At 36.0% G+C, this 14338-nt stretch overlaps 1 protein-coding gene and 1 pseudogene across 1 annotated transcript in view; one reads left to right on the top strand and one right to left on the bottom strand.

Annotated features, from left to right (window-relative positions):
- Positions 1-5590: 5590 nt before the first annotated feature.
- The window catches only part of LOC124595565 (acyl-CoA Delta-9 desaturase-like), an 88285-nt gene continuing 79537 nt past the window's right edge, over positions 5591-14338 (bottom strand). Inside the window, exon 6 of the mRNA XM_047134350.1 lies at positions 5591-5970. Within this exon, the coding sequence (XP_046990306.1) occupies positions 5664-5970 (307 nt within the window). The 3' untranslated portion in view covers positions 5591-5663. The remainder of the gene's footprint in view (positions 5971-14338) is intronic.
- Positions 12789-12906, top strand: LOC124597427 (annotated as a pseudogene).

Genomic DNA, 14338 nt, shown 5'->3' with positions numbered 1-14338 from the left:
GGCACAGCCACAAAAATCTTTGGTCATTTGCCAAATAGCAATGAAAGTCTGTATTTAAAAATGAATTAAAAGAATTTCTGAATGACAACTCCTTCTACTCAATAGATGAATTTTTAGATATAAAATAGCAATTAAAAAAATTGTAAAGAAACCTCATGTTAAATTGGCACATTGCACATCATTGCGAATGCCGTATTTGCATCTATGGAATAAGTGCTAATGTAATGTGGTGTTTCAATACTGTTTTCCCTAAAAACTAAGCCAGATTAGACCAGATATTACAAAGAACCCATGAATTACCCAAGGAATAGAGGAGTATTGTAAAACAAAAAGAAAACTGTACATGTCAGTCAGTAACTGCTCTGATGTTAATGCTATAGTTCAGTAGAAGACAACTACAAAATGTTGAAATTGGTAATATGGGCATCAAAGCAAATTCATTACAAGAGAAATATAATCACATCAGATAAAATTATATGGAATATAGTGAAGAAGGAGACTGGCAGCATCAGAGGTGAAGAGGAACACATAGCATTAAGAATAAGTGAGAAATAGGTAACAGATGTGCATCATGTTGGACAACTATTTCATAACTATTAGTAAATTGATGGGGTTGTCAAGTTCAGTAGCTGCTGCAATGGAATATGTCAGACCTCTCATTACACATAACTTCAGCAATATGAATATGACTCTCCCTACACCAGAGAAGCAATGTCCACCATGTAACCTTTAAAATAAAATAAATCTAGTGGTTATGATAAAATACCAACAAAGTTAGTTATAGAGTCTACTTCTGAGTGTAGTAACATATTAAGTTATCTCTATAACCAGTCATTTATCAGTGGAAAATTTCCTCAGTGGTTGAAATATGCTGAAGGTTAGCCTTTGTGTATGAAAGGAGATAAAGAAATACAGTCAGATTTACATCTAGTTTCGCTTTTATCAGCATTTTCAACAATTTTAGAAAAGGTTGTCTGCAGTTGGCTCCTTAACTATGTGATAGCAAATAATATATTCTCAATGTCACAGTTTGTTTTTCTGATGGGTTTTGATATTGAGAATACTACCTACACATACAGCAATGATGTATTAAATTCATTAGACAGTAAATTCCAGGCTACTAGTGAACTTGGTGATCTGTCACATGTATTTGAACTGTGTGAATTAAGTAAATTAATTATAGTGTGGCAGGAAATGCTCCAATATGGTTCAAACCCTGTATGTCTGACAGGAAACAAAGGGGCTCAATAGGAAAGAGACATCAAGCATCATACAACTAGTAATTAAATGCATGCAGTATCCCACAAGATTCCATCATACGGTCCTTACTTTTTCTTGTGTATTTGAATAACCTTTCATCAGTATCAGTACCAGAACAAGTTTGTTTTGTTAGCAGATGCGTAACATTGCAATAAACAGCAAATCAAATATAGTCTTACAAAGATAAGTTAATGATGTGTTTATGAACATTAATGAATGGTCCCTAGCCCTTTCTTTGTCACTAAACATCATGCAGCTCAGAACATATAAGAGGTTTCCTGTCAGTATATACCTAAAATATGATGATAAGCAGACAGAACTTGACAGTGTTAAATTCTTGGGACTGCAGCTTGATAATACATACAACTGGGAGAAGCATATCACAGAACTGCTGAAGTGCCTAAAGAACTCTCCGTTTGTAATGCGAGTGTTGTCAGACATGTGATATAAAAATAGAAAAGCTAGCATACTTTTCTGCTCTCATTCCATATTGCTATATAGGATCATTTTTGGGGTACTAATCATGGGAAGATATAGTTTTCTGAATCCAGAAATGTGTAATAAGAATTATATGTGGTGCCAACCCAAGAACATCCTGCTCAATCCTGTTTAGAGAACTACCAATTACTGCACCCCATCATATTAATTCCTTTATGAAATCTGTCATTAAAATATTTTTGTGTTTGAAACCAAAAGCTCATTCATGGAATCAATTCTAGAAGTAAGAATAATGTTTGCAAACTACTTTGGTACAGAAAGTTGTTCATTGTTTAGGAACACAAATTCTCAGTAACTTGCCAGCAGCCATAAAATGTTTAACTACTACTAAAGTTCAGTGTAAGAGGATCCTAAAGGATTTGTTGGTAGTCAGCTCCTCCTATTAGTGACGAATTTCTTAGCAGAAATGAGTGATGCATATAGATTACTAATAATATCAAATAATTGGAGTATTATCTACAATCTGACTTCTGTGCAAATTCAGTGCAGCAAAGTGAGAATTGTAAATTAGTGTCGTAAAATGATTTTTCTGTTTGATGACATATGGCTACAATAGCCTAAGAATTATCATATGCACCTGGTGTATTGAACATTTACATGTTTTGTGACAAGTTTGTTGCTACTTTTTAAACAACAAATGTTTAAGATTTTTTGACTTATTCCATGTTCATGAGGACCATTTCAGTTGTGATCTGTAGAAGGTTCATTGGCACATCTTTTCTTTGCTTTGTAAACTTCTGTTGTGTATTCTTGCTCTCTGACATGTTCAAAATCCTGGAGAATCTCCTCACTAAGCATCTATTTGAACAAAAAGTGTATCAAATCTAATCATTGGCTGTTGTGCTGATGGCCATTCACTCACCAGGTACCATAAATTCCAGGCATATGTAGCCCTAGGTGATCTTTGTTCGAGCATAGAATGTCCTTGTCTAAGCATAATGGATACAATATAGCCTTTTTTGTGCTTGTCTATGATTTCCTCAGCAGACAGAACAGACAGGCAGCACAATGACTCAGTTCTCAGACTCACCTTCATCAGCTGGGACAATCTCTTTTTGACAGATGTTAGTGTAATCCAATAGTTATAAAAGATCACATCCTACAAAAACCTGATACACCTGAGTACAATGAATGTAAAGTCATTTAAATGTCATTTCGAGATATTGCTACCAGTCGCTTCATATTTCTGAGAAGATTTCATCAGTGAAATTCACTAAGGAAGGCTGTGATCTCAAATAAGATTTTCTAGTACTTTGTATTTCAGAAGAGGACTGTTGATCTTAGAAATACTCTAATGGATGTTCTGGTTACTTTCTATTAACTAAAAATGACTGTTCCTATCACATTATCTCAAACTATGCTTCCATGAAATGAATCTTCAGTCAAAATAATGCACTGACATCTGGTTCCTTAGAAATCTTTCATTTCATGTCAGATGGTAGGGAGGAGGGACTCAAGCAAAGCCATTCTTTGGGTGTTTTCCATTTATGAAGCTTTGATTGATTTGAAATATGAGCTTGTCCATGATAAATATCAGATCTTACAATTAAATTGTTTTCTCCTTTGTGATTAGTTTTTAACTTATTTAAATGCGTATGGAAGTACTGAACCTTCATTCAACATTAGTTCTAATTTGATGTTCACATTTACTGATGTAGCACATTCATGTCATGTACTGGATTATATATAGGAAGCTGTTAATAAAAACAGATAACATGTTTATTTATCATATTTAATTACATCATTATATACACAAGTAACACATATCAACTTTATGACAATGAACTTTAATTTTGAAGCTGCTCTATTAAACAGGGTAAAATGCTACATTAATAATTACAGACAACACATAATGTCTACTGTTCCAGCAAAACATTCTTACGTGTATTTAAAAGTAATGACTTGCTGATTATGTGAATGTAACAATATGTTGTGCAACTGGTACATACATTTTACTTAAAGCTATCATCAAAGAAAAAACTCACTAAATGGGCACAGATATGCCTTAATTTATATGTGACAACCAACATATTGGTCCATCACCAGTAGATAACATATCTGTCCTCTTGTCACCGGATTCTTTGGCATCTTAAGGTCTTATGACCTTATACAGGAAGGGCTTTAAAAATTTACAGTTACAGTTGGATGCAAAGAAAAGTGCAATTAAAAGAAAAGGAAACACATATAGCTATGTTCTCAATTACTTCTAAGCTACGAGTAGATGACATTTGTTACAATACATGTGATTTTAATATTTTTATTTATTCTCATACTTGGCAGTCTGGTTCATGTCCCAGTTTGATACTACTATGAATGGTTGTTGTACATAGCCTTCAGTTAAACTGAAGATCTGTATAATATGTCTCAGTATTACAGATTATTATGCCCACATTTGATAAGGATGTTTTTATGCCCACAAGTTTTGTTCACTGCGCACACAGTAAAAACTTGCATGGTGTCATTATGGGAAAAATTTGATATGTGTAAAAAAACATGTTTCATAATTAATCTAGTCATGTTCAAATTAATTTTACAGCTCTGACAATATTGGTCACCAGCAAATGTACTTTCCAGAGGCCTCAGCAAGTTTAACCTAATATTTTAGTAATAGCAACAGAAACATTTGACATTAATTTTTCAGAGAACTATTAAACTGACTACTTTTGAAGTAGATATCAATGTTATCACTGAAATATGTTGTATTTCTAAGTATTAAATAAGCACAAGGGTACAGAGACAAAAATTATGAACACAAATTATCTTTTGCAACAGTGTCCTTGACCTCCAGTTGTTATGATAACAATCATGGGAAATGAATCATCTTGCGCAGAATTTAAACGTAGCCATTTATCAATCGAGAAAATAAATTTCCCTGTTCAAGATTGCAATTTTCTTTTACTCAGCAGTAATATTCAAAGTTATCAATGATAAAATAGAGACCTTAATATCTTCAGTGAAGCCTATTTTTGAAAATGTTCTTCATTCATTAGATCCACTGCAAAGAAACTTTATTGTGCATCTGACCTGTCAGCTGTCTACAGCTTACTGTTTCTAGCTAACTCCTAACATTGTCATTGGACCCCATCAGTTAAGAAAGAAAGAAAGGCATTTATGGCATTCAACTGTTTTGCATTTCTGAAAAGATATTTCCTTCACATATGTGATCAGAAATTAATAAATACCAGGGAGGGGATCATGACGTGAGTGGCTTGTACTAGACAACTATGTGATAAACCAAACAAAATAATTAGTAATTATCTAATTACATTCATCTCATAAAAAGAAAGTTTATGAATTATCACATATCGAGATGTACAAGAACAGCTGTGAACAGTTATAAATACCTGTTGTCATATCATTAGAACTAAAAGAAAGGAAGCGGTATGCTATGGTAAAAAAATTTGTCGATGAGGCTGATATTATGCAGCAACTGCATTGGATTGAAATAAATAACACACATGTAACATACTTCTTATTGGGTACTACAATGCACCATACAGGAAAGGATTCTACTTCAGTGGAAACAGAAATCAAAGTTATACTGTATACATGTTTCACACTTAATTTTTTGCTCATCACAGAGTCCTTTAATAACAAACATAACTTCTTGTGTTCTTTGCTCACATGGTAGCCCTTAAACACATAGCCATTAGGCCCCAATGTAGTGGCAGTATCACTGTTCCAAACTATGATAAAACCACCATTACAGCCAATGCATCTTGTGCACTTGTGTCTGCATGTACACAGCAAGACAGAATTGAAGAAATGGAATTAATTGTGATTTCACTACTACTTAGGTTTCATACAGTTTTTTTAGCATATGGTCCACTTCTGCATGAATCACGCAACTCACACATGCCAAAATCGAACGCAGCCAGATGACAACACTGCAAGCTTGGTCAGTCTCATGAACCACCTGTGGCAGGTGCTTTCTGCAGGGACAAGTCAGTGACATCATTTTGGCGGTACACAGGGTGAGAACCATCGCCATTCATCAGTGCTGTCCGACGGACTAGGTCCTCAGAAGGCACTCTTCTGTCGTACACCATACCGAGGCGTGCGAAGAGGTCCAAAAACAGGGTGGTAACATTGAAGCCGTATGCACCCAGCTCAGCTGCCTTGTAGTCCCAGGGGAAGGCATGATGGTAGTTGTGCCACCCCTCACCCATTGCTAGAAATGCCACCAAACGGTTCTCCACTGGGCTGATACGCCTAAAAGAAATGAGAAAATCAGGTTGTATTAAAGAGGCAAGAAGTACAATTTGCTACTAATACATGGGATGAGCTATGAGGTCTTTGATGTCACACATCATTTGATGCCTTAAAGATAATGATAATCTTTTATCTCTCCGACTACGCTTGACAGATGTCCCATAAAATAACAACAATTGCGCTTGAAAGTTTCTAAGGCAAGCAGAATGTTTTCAAGAAACAGTCATCAATTTATTTTCTTTTTCTTTTTGAATGATTTGTTGACATAGAAAAAAATCAAAACTCAATATTTTTCCAGATTACATACTAACAGACCATGTCAGTGGCATACTGAAGTCAGAAAACTGCTGGAGTTAATAGTTTATTTTCTGTAGCTCTTGAAAGATAGCATTAGAAGTAAATGTGAAAGATTTGTTAGAAAGAAGGCAGTTGGTTCACATCAGCAGAGGCTACATGGCCAACAGTAACCGTCATATTTTTCATTGCTGTCATGCTCTCAACAGTCGTTTTTTTTTCTTTTGGTGTTGATGATGAAATGATTTTGTCATTTGCATTAACTACAAATACAATAAGATGCCCAAAGTATGTACAACCATTAAATTTTCTCTCCGTGAAGCCTAAAGATTTTCTTGGTGAGGTGGGGAAGAGTTGCTAATACCTGAGTACAACAGCTTTCAAAATCAGCACCTCTCTTGGATCAGAATATAAAAAAATGATTTTTCCTTCATAAGTATATGCATTACATTGGACTAAATGGAAAAATGCAAGGAGATCAAGGTTACAAAGAAATGACACTCCTCGGACTCATGTTTGTCAAGGCACCTCTTCCACCTCTTTGTTTGAATACTAGCAAAGTTCTCTGTCTTATTTATGTATGTATGAACATCTCAGCTATTTGGTGAGCTGTTAGCATTAATCCTTAAAATAATTTAATGCTGATTACTGGTATTTAGCTTGGTGCATAGTGGTAAGAGTGATATTCGATGGTATTGGTGCAAGGGTCTGGGGCATTTTTTGGGACTGAGCTCAGACTGCTATTTTTGTTAATACAATATTTACCCAATATAAGATGATGCTAAATATGAGATGACCACCTTCTTCAAGAGATTATTTGAGAAAATTTTATTTTTAACATATTCCAACAAATCAAAATTACAAAATTTTTCTGATATAAAGTATCTCCCTAAAAAGTAAACATTATGCCTATCTATTGAATGTCTTCATTTTCATAATACAATAAGAAATAAAATAAATAAAGAGTAATGGTTTACATTAATTTTATCTTCACTCTCTGTTATGCTTATTATCCAAGTCAGTTGCTGTGGTATCACTGTTTTTAACAAAATAACAGTAATCATCATCATCACCACACACCACACTGAGGGTGTCATTATCTAGCATGCTAGTTTCAGCTAACCAATGAGAAGTGAGAAAAGAGGCCATGTATTTCTATATGTGAGCAGCACAACCCTGTTTGTTGTCACAAATATCTGGGCCACAACATGATCTTGCAAATTCAGAAAGCATTTACCACACAATGATCAAGTCTCCAATAAGCATTTTGATGCATGTTATGTACACTGTTGTTGGCTGGTACTTGTATTTGAGTTTTCATTTTTGTCCTATATTTTTTTTACTGCATCACAGTTTAGGTATAGTGTCATGTTTGATGGCTTAGGAGACCAGTTCAAAAATGTTCAAATGTGTGTGAAATCTTATGGGACTTATTTGCTAAGGTCATCAGTCCCTAAGCTTACACACTACTTAACCTAAATTATCCTAAGGACAAACACACACACCCATGCCCGAGGGAGGACTCGAACCTCTGCCGGGACTAGCCGCACAGTCCGTGACTGCAGCGCCTGAGACCACTCGGCTAACCCCGCACGGCACTAGAAGACCAGTCCTGACATGAAATATGTGGCCGTATGAATTACATATAGCAGAGGATGGAAGGTGCAGCAGGACCTGGCGAAGTTCGCATTTCTGACATTTGTCGTTTTTCAGTTTCCAACATTTCTGCTCAAAATGTAAAATAGCAGCTGAAGTTGTTGGTTACTTGCAACATTAGCTACAAATATCACACATGAAGAACAAAAGTGGAAGGAATGTCCTGTATATAACTTTTACCGATATTTGGCTGTTTGTTCCAAGTATTTCATGATTTTCGATTGGTGGTTGGGGGGAGGGGGAAGAGACTTAATAGTACGGCTGAAACTGCTATGAGTGGATACCAGTGAAGTGAGCAACAATAAAATATATAATACTGATTGTGACAAATATTTGGCTGTTTATTCCAAATAAATTGTTATGTTATTTCTAAGGTTATGGTGATTATGGTGCGACCGGAGAACACAGTTCTTTCCTCCTCCCCCCTCCCCCCCCCCCCCCCCAATACGTAGTGAATTGTGCATCTACATTGACAAGAGAAAGTGACAATATTTTTTCTCTCTTGCTTCCAGACACTTTGTCCAGCTACTTTTCTCCACTGGCTGTGCAGAACCAGTAGCTGACTTACCCCCTTTGGTTGCCTTCACACTTCATGGCGAGCACTGACAACATTGCTCCATTAAACAAAAGTACTCCTCTGACTCATATCTAGACTTCTTCAGTCCCCTGCAGAAAATTATACCATTGCTGAATATTTGTCCAATTTTAAACTCTGTTGAATTCTGACTACAAATGAATTCAGGCAAACTGCACTATAAATGTGGTAGATGTTCATAAAAGGCCAAGGTACATGACATATATTCCCTTGGTTGGCAGCATGACAATATCTGCTGTCCACATACCCCTCTCCTCTCCACATTCATCCTTGTTTTTGGCCAAGTTCGTGTCACTGTTCGGCCCCCCCCCCCCCCCCTCAAATACTTCTGAATCCTTCAAAATGATTCTGCATGTGACATCAACTTGCAGCTAGTAAGTAAATTTAAGATGATCCTGTATTTTTTTAATGGTGAATTTTGGCAAAAGACTCATGTTATAATTGGGTAAGTATGGAAGTAAAGTGAATGCAAGAATTTATCAAAAGCTTTTTTCCCATGTTATTACCATTCCAGTAAACTTTTCTGTATCGGCATGGTAATGTTCCTATTTGAAAGGCAAGGTCCAGTGGACAGTGGTGCAAATAAAATTTGGTGCATTTTCTGGATTGACCTGTTAAAAAAAGAAACTTGAACTCCAAACAATGTATATTGGACAGGTAGAGTATTAGATGCAAATCCAGTTCACCCACATAAAACATTGCAAAAGCCACTCAAAATGCTTTAGAATAAGATTTAACTTATTACATTTTTAGTGCCTCAAAAATAAAATGGGACTCTTTCCTGAAGGGTTTTCTTCCCTTTCCTCAGTCATGAGTCTTTCAGATGGGCTGATGTTGTCTTCCATCTTTCTATGTTGTGTGCATCTTTTTATATAGACGTTACACAATCTTCTACAGTTTCATCTGCATCTGTATGATCTGCCTTTATTATTTTCTCCTCTACTGCTCCTTCCACTGGCAGTTAATTCTTTGGAGCTACAGCAGAGGTCTCATTAAACTATCTTCCATAGATTTCTTTCCTCATCTATTCTTTCGAGTACTTGTCCAATTTTTACCTTATCTCTCTGCTTAATTTTTGACATTTACTGACAGCACCATGCTTCCAGGTTCTTATTCACCAGAATTTTGGTGATCCACATTGTATGTCCATACAATGCTGTGTTCCAGATGTACACTATCAAGAACTAATTCCTTAGTTCCATATCGATATCTAATATCGGTAAAGCTATTTTACTAAAGAAAGCTTTATTTGCTGATGCTAGTGTACTTCTTATACCTTCTTGTCTTCAGCCATACTTAAGTTTAAACACTGTAATCTTAAGCAAGTATATGCCATGTGTCATTAGTTTCATGGTACACTTATATGGAATGAAATGCCATTTTTATACAGACAAGTGTCACTACAAAGTGGAAGTAGTCTATTACATACACGTAAATGGCCATAATGGCAATCAGAAAACTTTGATGAATGATAAATCACAGTCACATCTTTTTTTGTTAAGGGGCATACTGTGGTTAACATGTCACTAATGGCTCATGTGTTGAGATGTCTATCAACTTAAATGTACCAATAACAAAAATTATACAAAAATTACATTTTATTCAAGCCACATTTGAAAAAAATTTGTAATAATTGTAACAGCTGGTAACCAGTCTGCCCTGAGTTTCGTTTTATTCTGGACACCTTCACAGCAAAGACCATCCCTCTTGACTGTTTAAGGCAATTTTGTATTTCTTGTTTACTGAATGAAAATGCACAAGTAAGCAGAACATGTAGGTCTTACTTCTTCACTTGTACTATCTAATAACCCAAAACTCAGACTGTGAAGCAACTATTAGCTCAGGCAAACCAATGCACAACAAGATGTCCAACAAAACTCTAAACAGAAATGTTCACGCATCAAGAAAAACAAAAAAACTCCTAATTTACGCTAATTGCTATGGAAAAAGACTCTCTGTTTTTCTCCATGAAAATATGAATTTAGATTATTCAATGTTTGCTAAGCTCAAACCTGGAGCCATATTCAGTTCTGTGGTAGAAAACGCAACTGTAGAAACAAATGAACGTAATAAAGATGACTGCATTATACTTGTAGGTGATGTATACAGAAATGAAAGCGAGTCACCACTGAGAAGTTATAGAAAGTTATTGCCACAATTACACCACACCAATGTTATCATAACAAATGTGTCAGTATGATATAACCTTCCACAGTGGTCTTGTGTTAATAGGGAAGTAGAAACTCACAATTCAGTGCTACAAAAACTATGTGAAAAATTCAGCTATGTGAAATTAATAGATGTTAGGAAAATCAACCAAGATAAACACATCCAGCTTGAACTACACACAAACAGGAAGGGAAAATTAAGGTTAGTGAATAACATAAAAATTCTACGTGTCCCATTCACCAACAAGAAGGAGCGATCAACCAGGCAAACTAGATGTATGTGAACCCTGTGACCCTGTGCACACAATGTAATCATACATGTAGAAGATAACTACAACACCAAAGATAATCTTGGTTCCACTCTGACAGAACACAACTACATCCACAGACGTATACATAGAATCTTGGCTCGACTCTCACAGAACACTACAACATCCACTGGCATATAAAAAGAGAAGAAAACCAGGCTACACTTATAGGATACATCTGAATGTGCAGTACCTTACAAAGAAACTCAGTATACTACAGGTATTTGTAACTGAGCTTTCATCACAAGTGTTAGAGTTAACTAAACCTGGTCTATAATGTAATGAAATTCAGTATTAGAAGCTAGATGGTTATGTACTGGTAAATATTGATTGCAGGAAACAGCATAAGGGTGGAGGTGTGGCAATCTTTGTTAGAGGACATAGTCAATCTAAGAGACCTACTTTTACTGAGCAATATAGTGAAGAGGGGATATTAGACATATGTGGTACTGCAATTCAGTTATAAGAGCATGGAGTCAATGCAGTGAAACAAAGTAATAGGAATATACAGGCCATCTTGTGCAGATGTAATCCATTTTCTTAGCAGTTTCAATACCATAATTAGGCAAACTGGTCTCAGTGACGATAGTATACTTGGAGACCTTAACACTGATAAATCTCCAACAACATAACTAGCATGAAATGTGTAGATGTATTAACTTCATACAGTCTTAGAAATAAAGTTACAATGGATACCAGGGTCTCAGATTCTATTTCTACTGGGATGGATTATGCAATAATTAACAAAACTGTGGAAGACACTGTTAAGTATAGTAAAATAGCCTTTCATTATGCAGACCACCTTGCACAACAGATAGAATATAGAAAAACAGCTCCTAAAATAATACCAAAAATTTTGAAAAGAAATGTATTATGAAAAATAGTAAAGTCAACTCTTTGAAAACTGAACTAGCTGAGGAGAAGTGCAATAGAATCTACCACGCGGAAGGATCAGATAACAAATATTTTATAATGTCCTATTGAAACATGTTGTTTTCTGTTATCCCATTAAAGAAATGCAGACAGGGCCAGTACACAGTCAGAGTGGAAGAAATTACAAACTCAGACTTCCAACCAGCCTTGTTAAACTTGGGCAAAATATTAATGACCTAGATGTCTCGCACCCCAAATCAACAAGACCTCATATTTTCAAACAAAAATATAGCACAGCTAAGAAAATCTTTGTAGCAGAACTTTCAAACCTTAGAAAACAAGTCCAAGGTAATGAAATCTCACAATCTACAAATGTAAGCAAGGCATCCTGGAAACTGATCAATAAGTATCAAAGGACTGTTATTCATTATACAGGATGGTAATATTATAAAATAACCAACAACATTATGTAACATTTTTAATAAACGTTTCATATCACCAACAAGAAACCGAATATACATTTAGAAATGCACTGAGGGCCATCAAATCACACCCCTCAAGCAGTGAGTTTTAACTCTGATGATGTTAAAGAAAACGATATAAGCAAGATAATCCTCACATTAAAGAACGTATACACAGCTGGATGGTATGGTATGTCGAGTTTAGTAGTTAAAAATGAATAAAAGGAACAGTTAAATCACCAATGTACCTCATAAACTGTAATATTATCCTAGTAGTGTAAAAATAAGAAATTTTAAACCAGTGCATAAGAAGGAGAGTAAAAAAGAGGTTTCAAACTCCTACCCAGTATCACTGATCCTTGCCTTTAGTAAGGTTTTTGAAATGGTTATCCTTCCTCAGTGCTCTGCTTATTTTACAAAGAAAAATTGTTAACAGAAAAACAGCATGGCTTTAGGAAAGATTGGCAACGGCCTTGCCGCAGTGGATACACCGGTTCCCGTCAGATCACCAAAGTTAAGCGCTGTCGGGCGTGGCCGGCACTTGGATGGGTGACCATCCGGGCCACCATGCGCTGTTGCCATTTTTCGGGGTGCACTCAGCCTCGTGATGCCAATTGAGGAGCTACTCAACCGAATAGTAGCGGCTCCGGTCAAAGAAAACCATCGTAACGACCAGGAGAGCGATGTGCTGACCACACGCCCCTCCTATCCGCATCCTTATCTGAGGATGACAAGCCGGTCGGATGGTCCCGATGGGCCACTTGTGGCCTGAAGACGGAGTGAGTGTTTAGGAAAGATCAGTGCACAACTACTGCAGTTGCTGAATTTCGCCATAAAGTGCACAGTGCACACCCTCCTGGACCACCATAAAGTGTACACCCTCCTGGACTAAGGTGGGAAGATAGCAGGCATGTTCTTAGATCTTTCCAAAGCCTTCGACTCAATCAACCATGGGTTGCTCATTAAGAAACTGAAGGCTTACACCATCAAGGACTCAGCTATGCAATTACGGACAACACACCTGACAAATTGCAAATGGCATATTAAACTTTCATGTAAAATTAATAATAAGGCAATAGATTTCCAGTCTTCTAGAGATACAGTAATCCAAGGGGTGCCACAGGGATTGATCCTTGGTTTGTCAATGACACAATACAACCCTTCAATTCACATATAGTAACCTATGCTGATGATGCCTCCCTCTCATTTTATGAAAACTAAGGGTGTGACAGAAGTAACCACATATTTTCTACACCAGGGTCTAAACACCAATATCAGTAAATCCCACCTACTAACATTTAAAACAGCTGGTTCTCATGAGGCTGAAACAAAAAATATTTGTGGTATTACATCAGCAGAAGCAGATAACATTAATTTTATTGGTGTCCACCTGCACAAAAATCTCTGTTGGGTTAACAACATTGCTTTTGTACTTATCAGCAGTAGTTTGTATCTGATAAGTCAGCTGGAAAAAACAGTTGCAAGTCGAACACAAAAAATTATTTACTGTGGAACAGTTTATCCATTTCTTAATTACAGTATTGAACTGTGGGGTCGTACAGCAGACCTGCACCTGAATAGAATATCAGTATTACAGAAAAGAGCCTTTAGGTTAATGCATAGACTAAAGTCCAGAGAGACCTGTCATGAAACCCTTGTCCACTATAAATATCTAACAGTGCACTCCTTGTATTTGTATAAACTTACTATATTTTTTCTAAATAGTAAAAACAAAGTAAATAAGTGCAGTGATATACATAATTATGAATCTAGAAGTAAGGGTAACTACTTCAGGCAGAGGACAAAATTAGAAATGACTGACAATAGGTCTTATATTAATAGCTAGATATGGTTCAACAAGATGCAACATGCTTTGAAAACTTGTGAACCAAAGCTGTTCCACAGACAGTTAAAAGCCTTCTTAGGTAATAATTGTTTATATTCACTCAGTGAATTCTAATCTACTTGCCCTCTGTTGTAACATGTAATTAGAATATTAATATGAATGTATGT

This window comes from Schistocerca americana, chromosome 2 (assembly GCF_021461395.2).
Source record: "Schistocerca americana isolate TAMUIC-IGC-003095 chromosome 2, iqSchAmer2.1, whole genome shotgun sequence".
Taxonomy (NCBI): domain Eukaryota; kingdom Metazoa; phylum Arthropoda; class Insecta; order Orthoptera; family Acrididae; genus Schistocerca; species Schistocerca americana.
The sequence above is the reverse complement of the archived record's forward strand: the minus strand, read 5'-3'. Positions and strand labels throughout refer to the sequence as shown.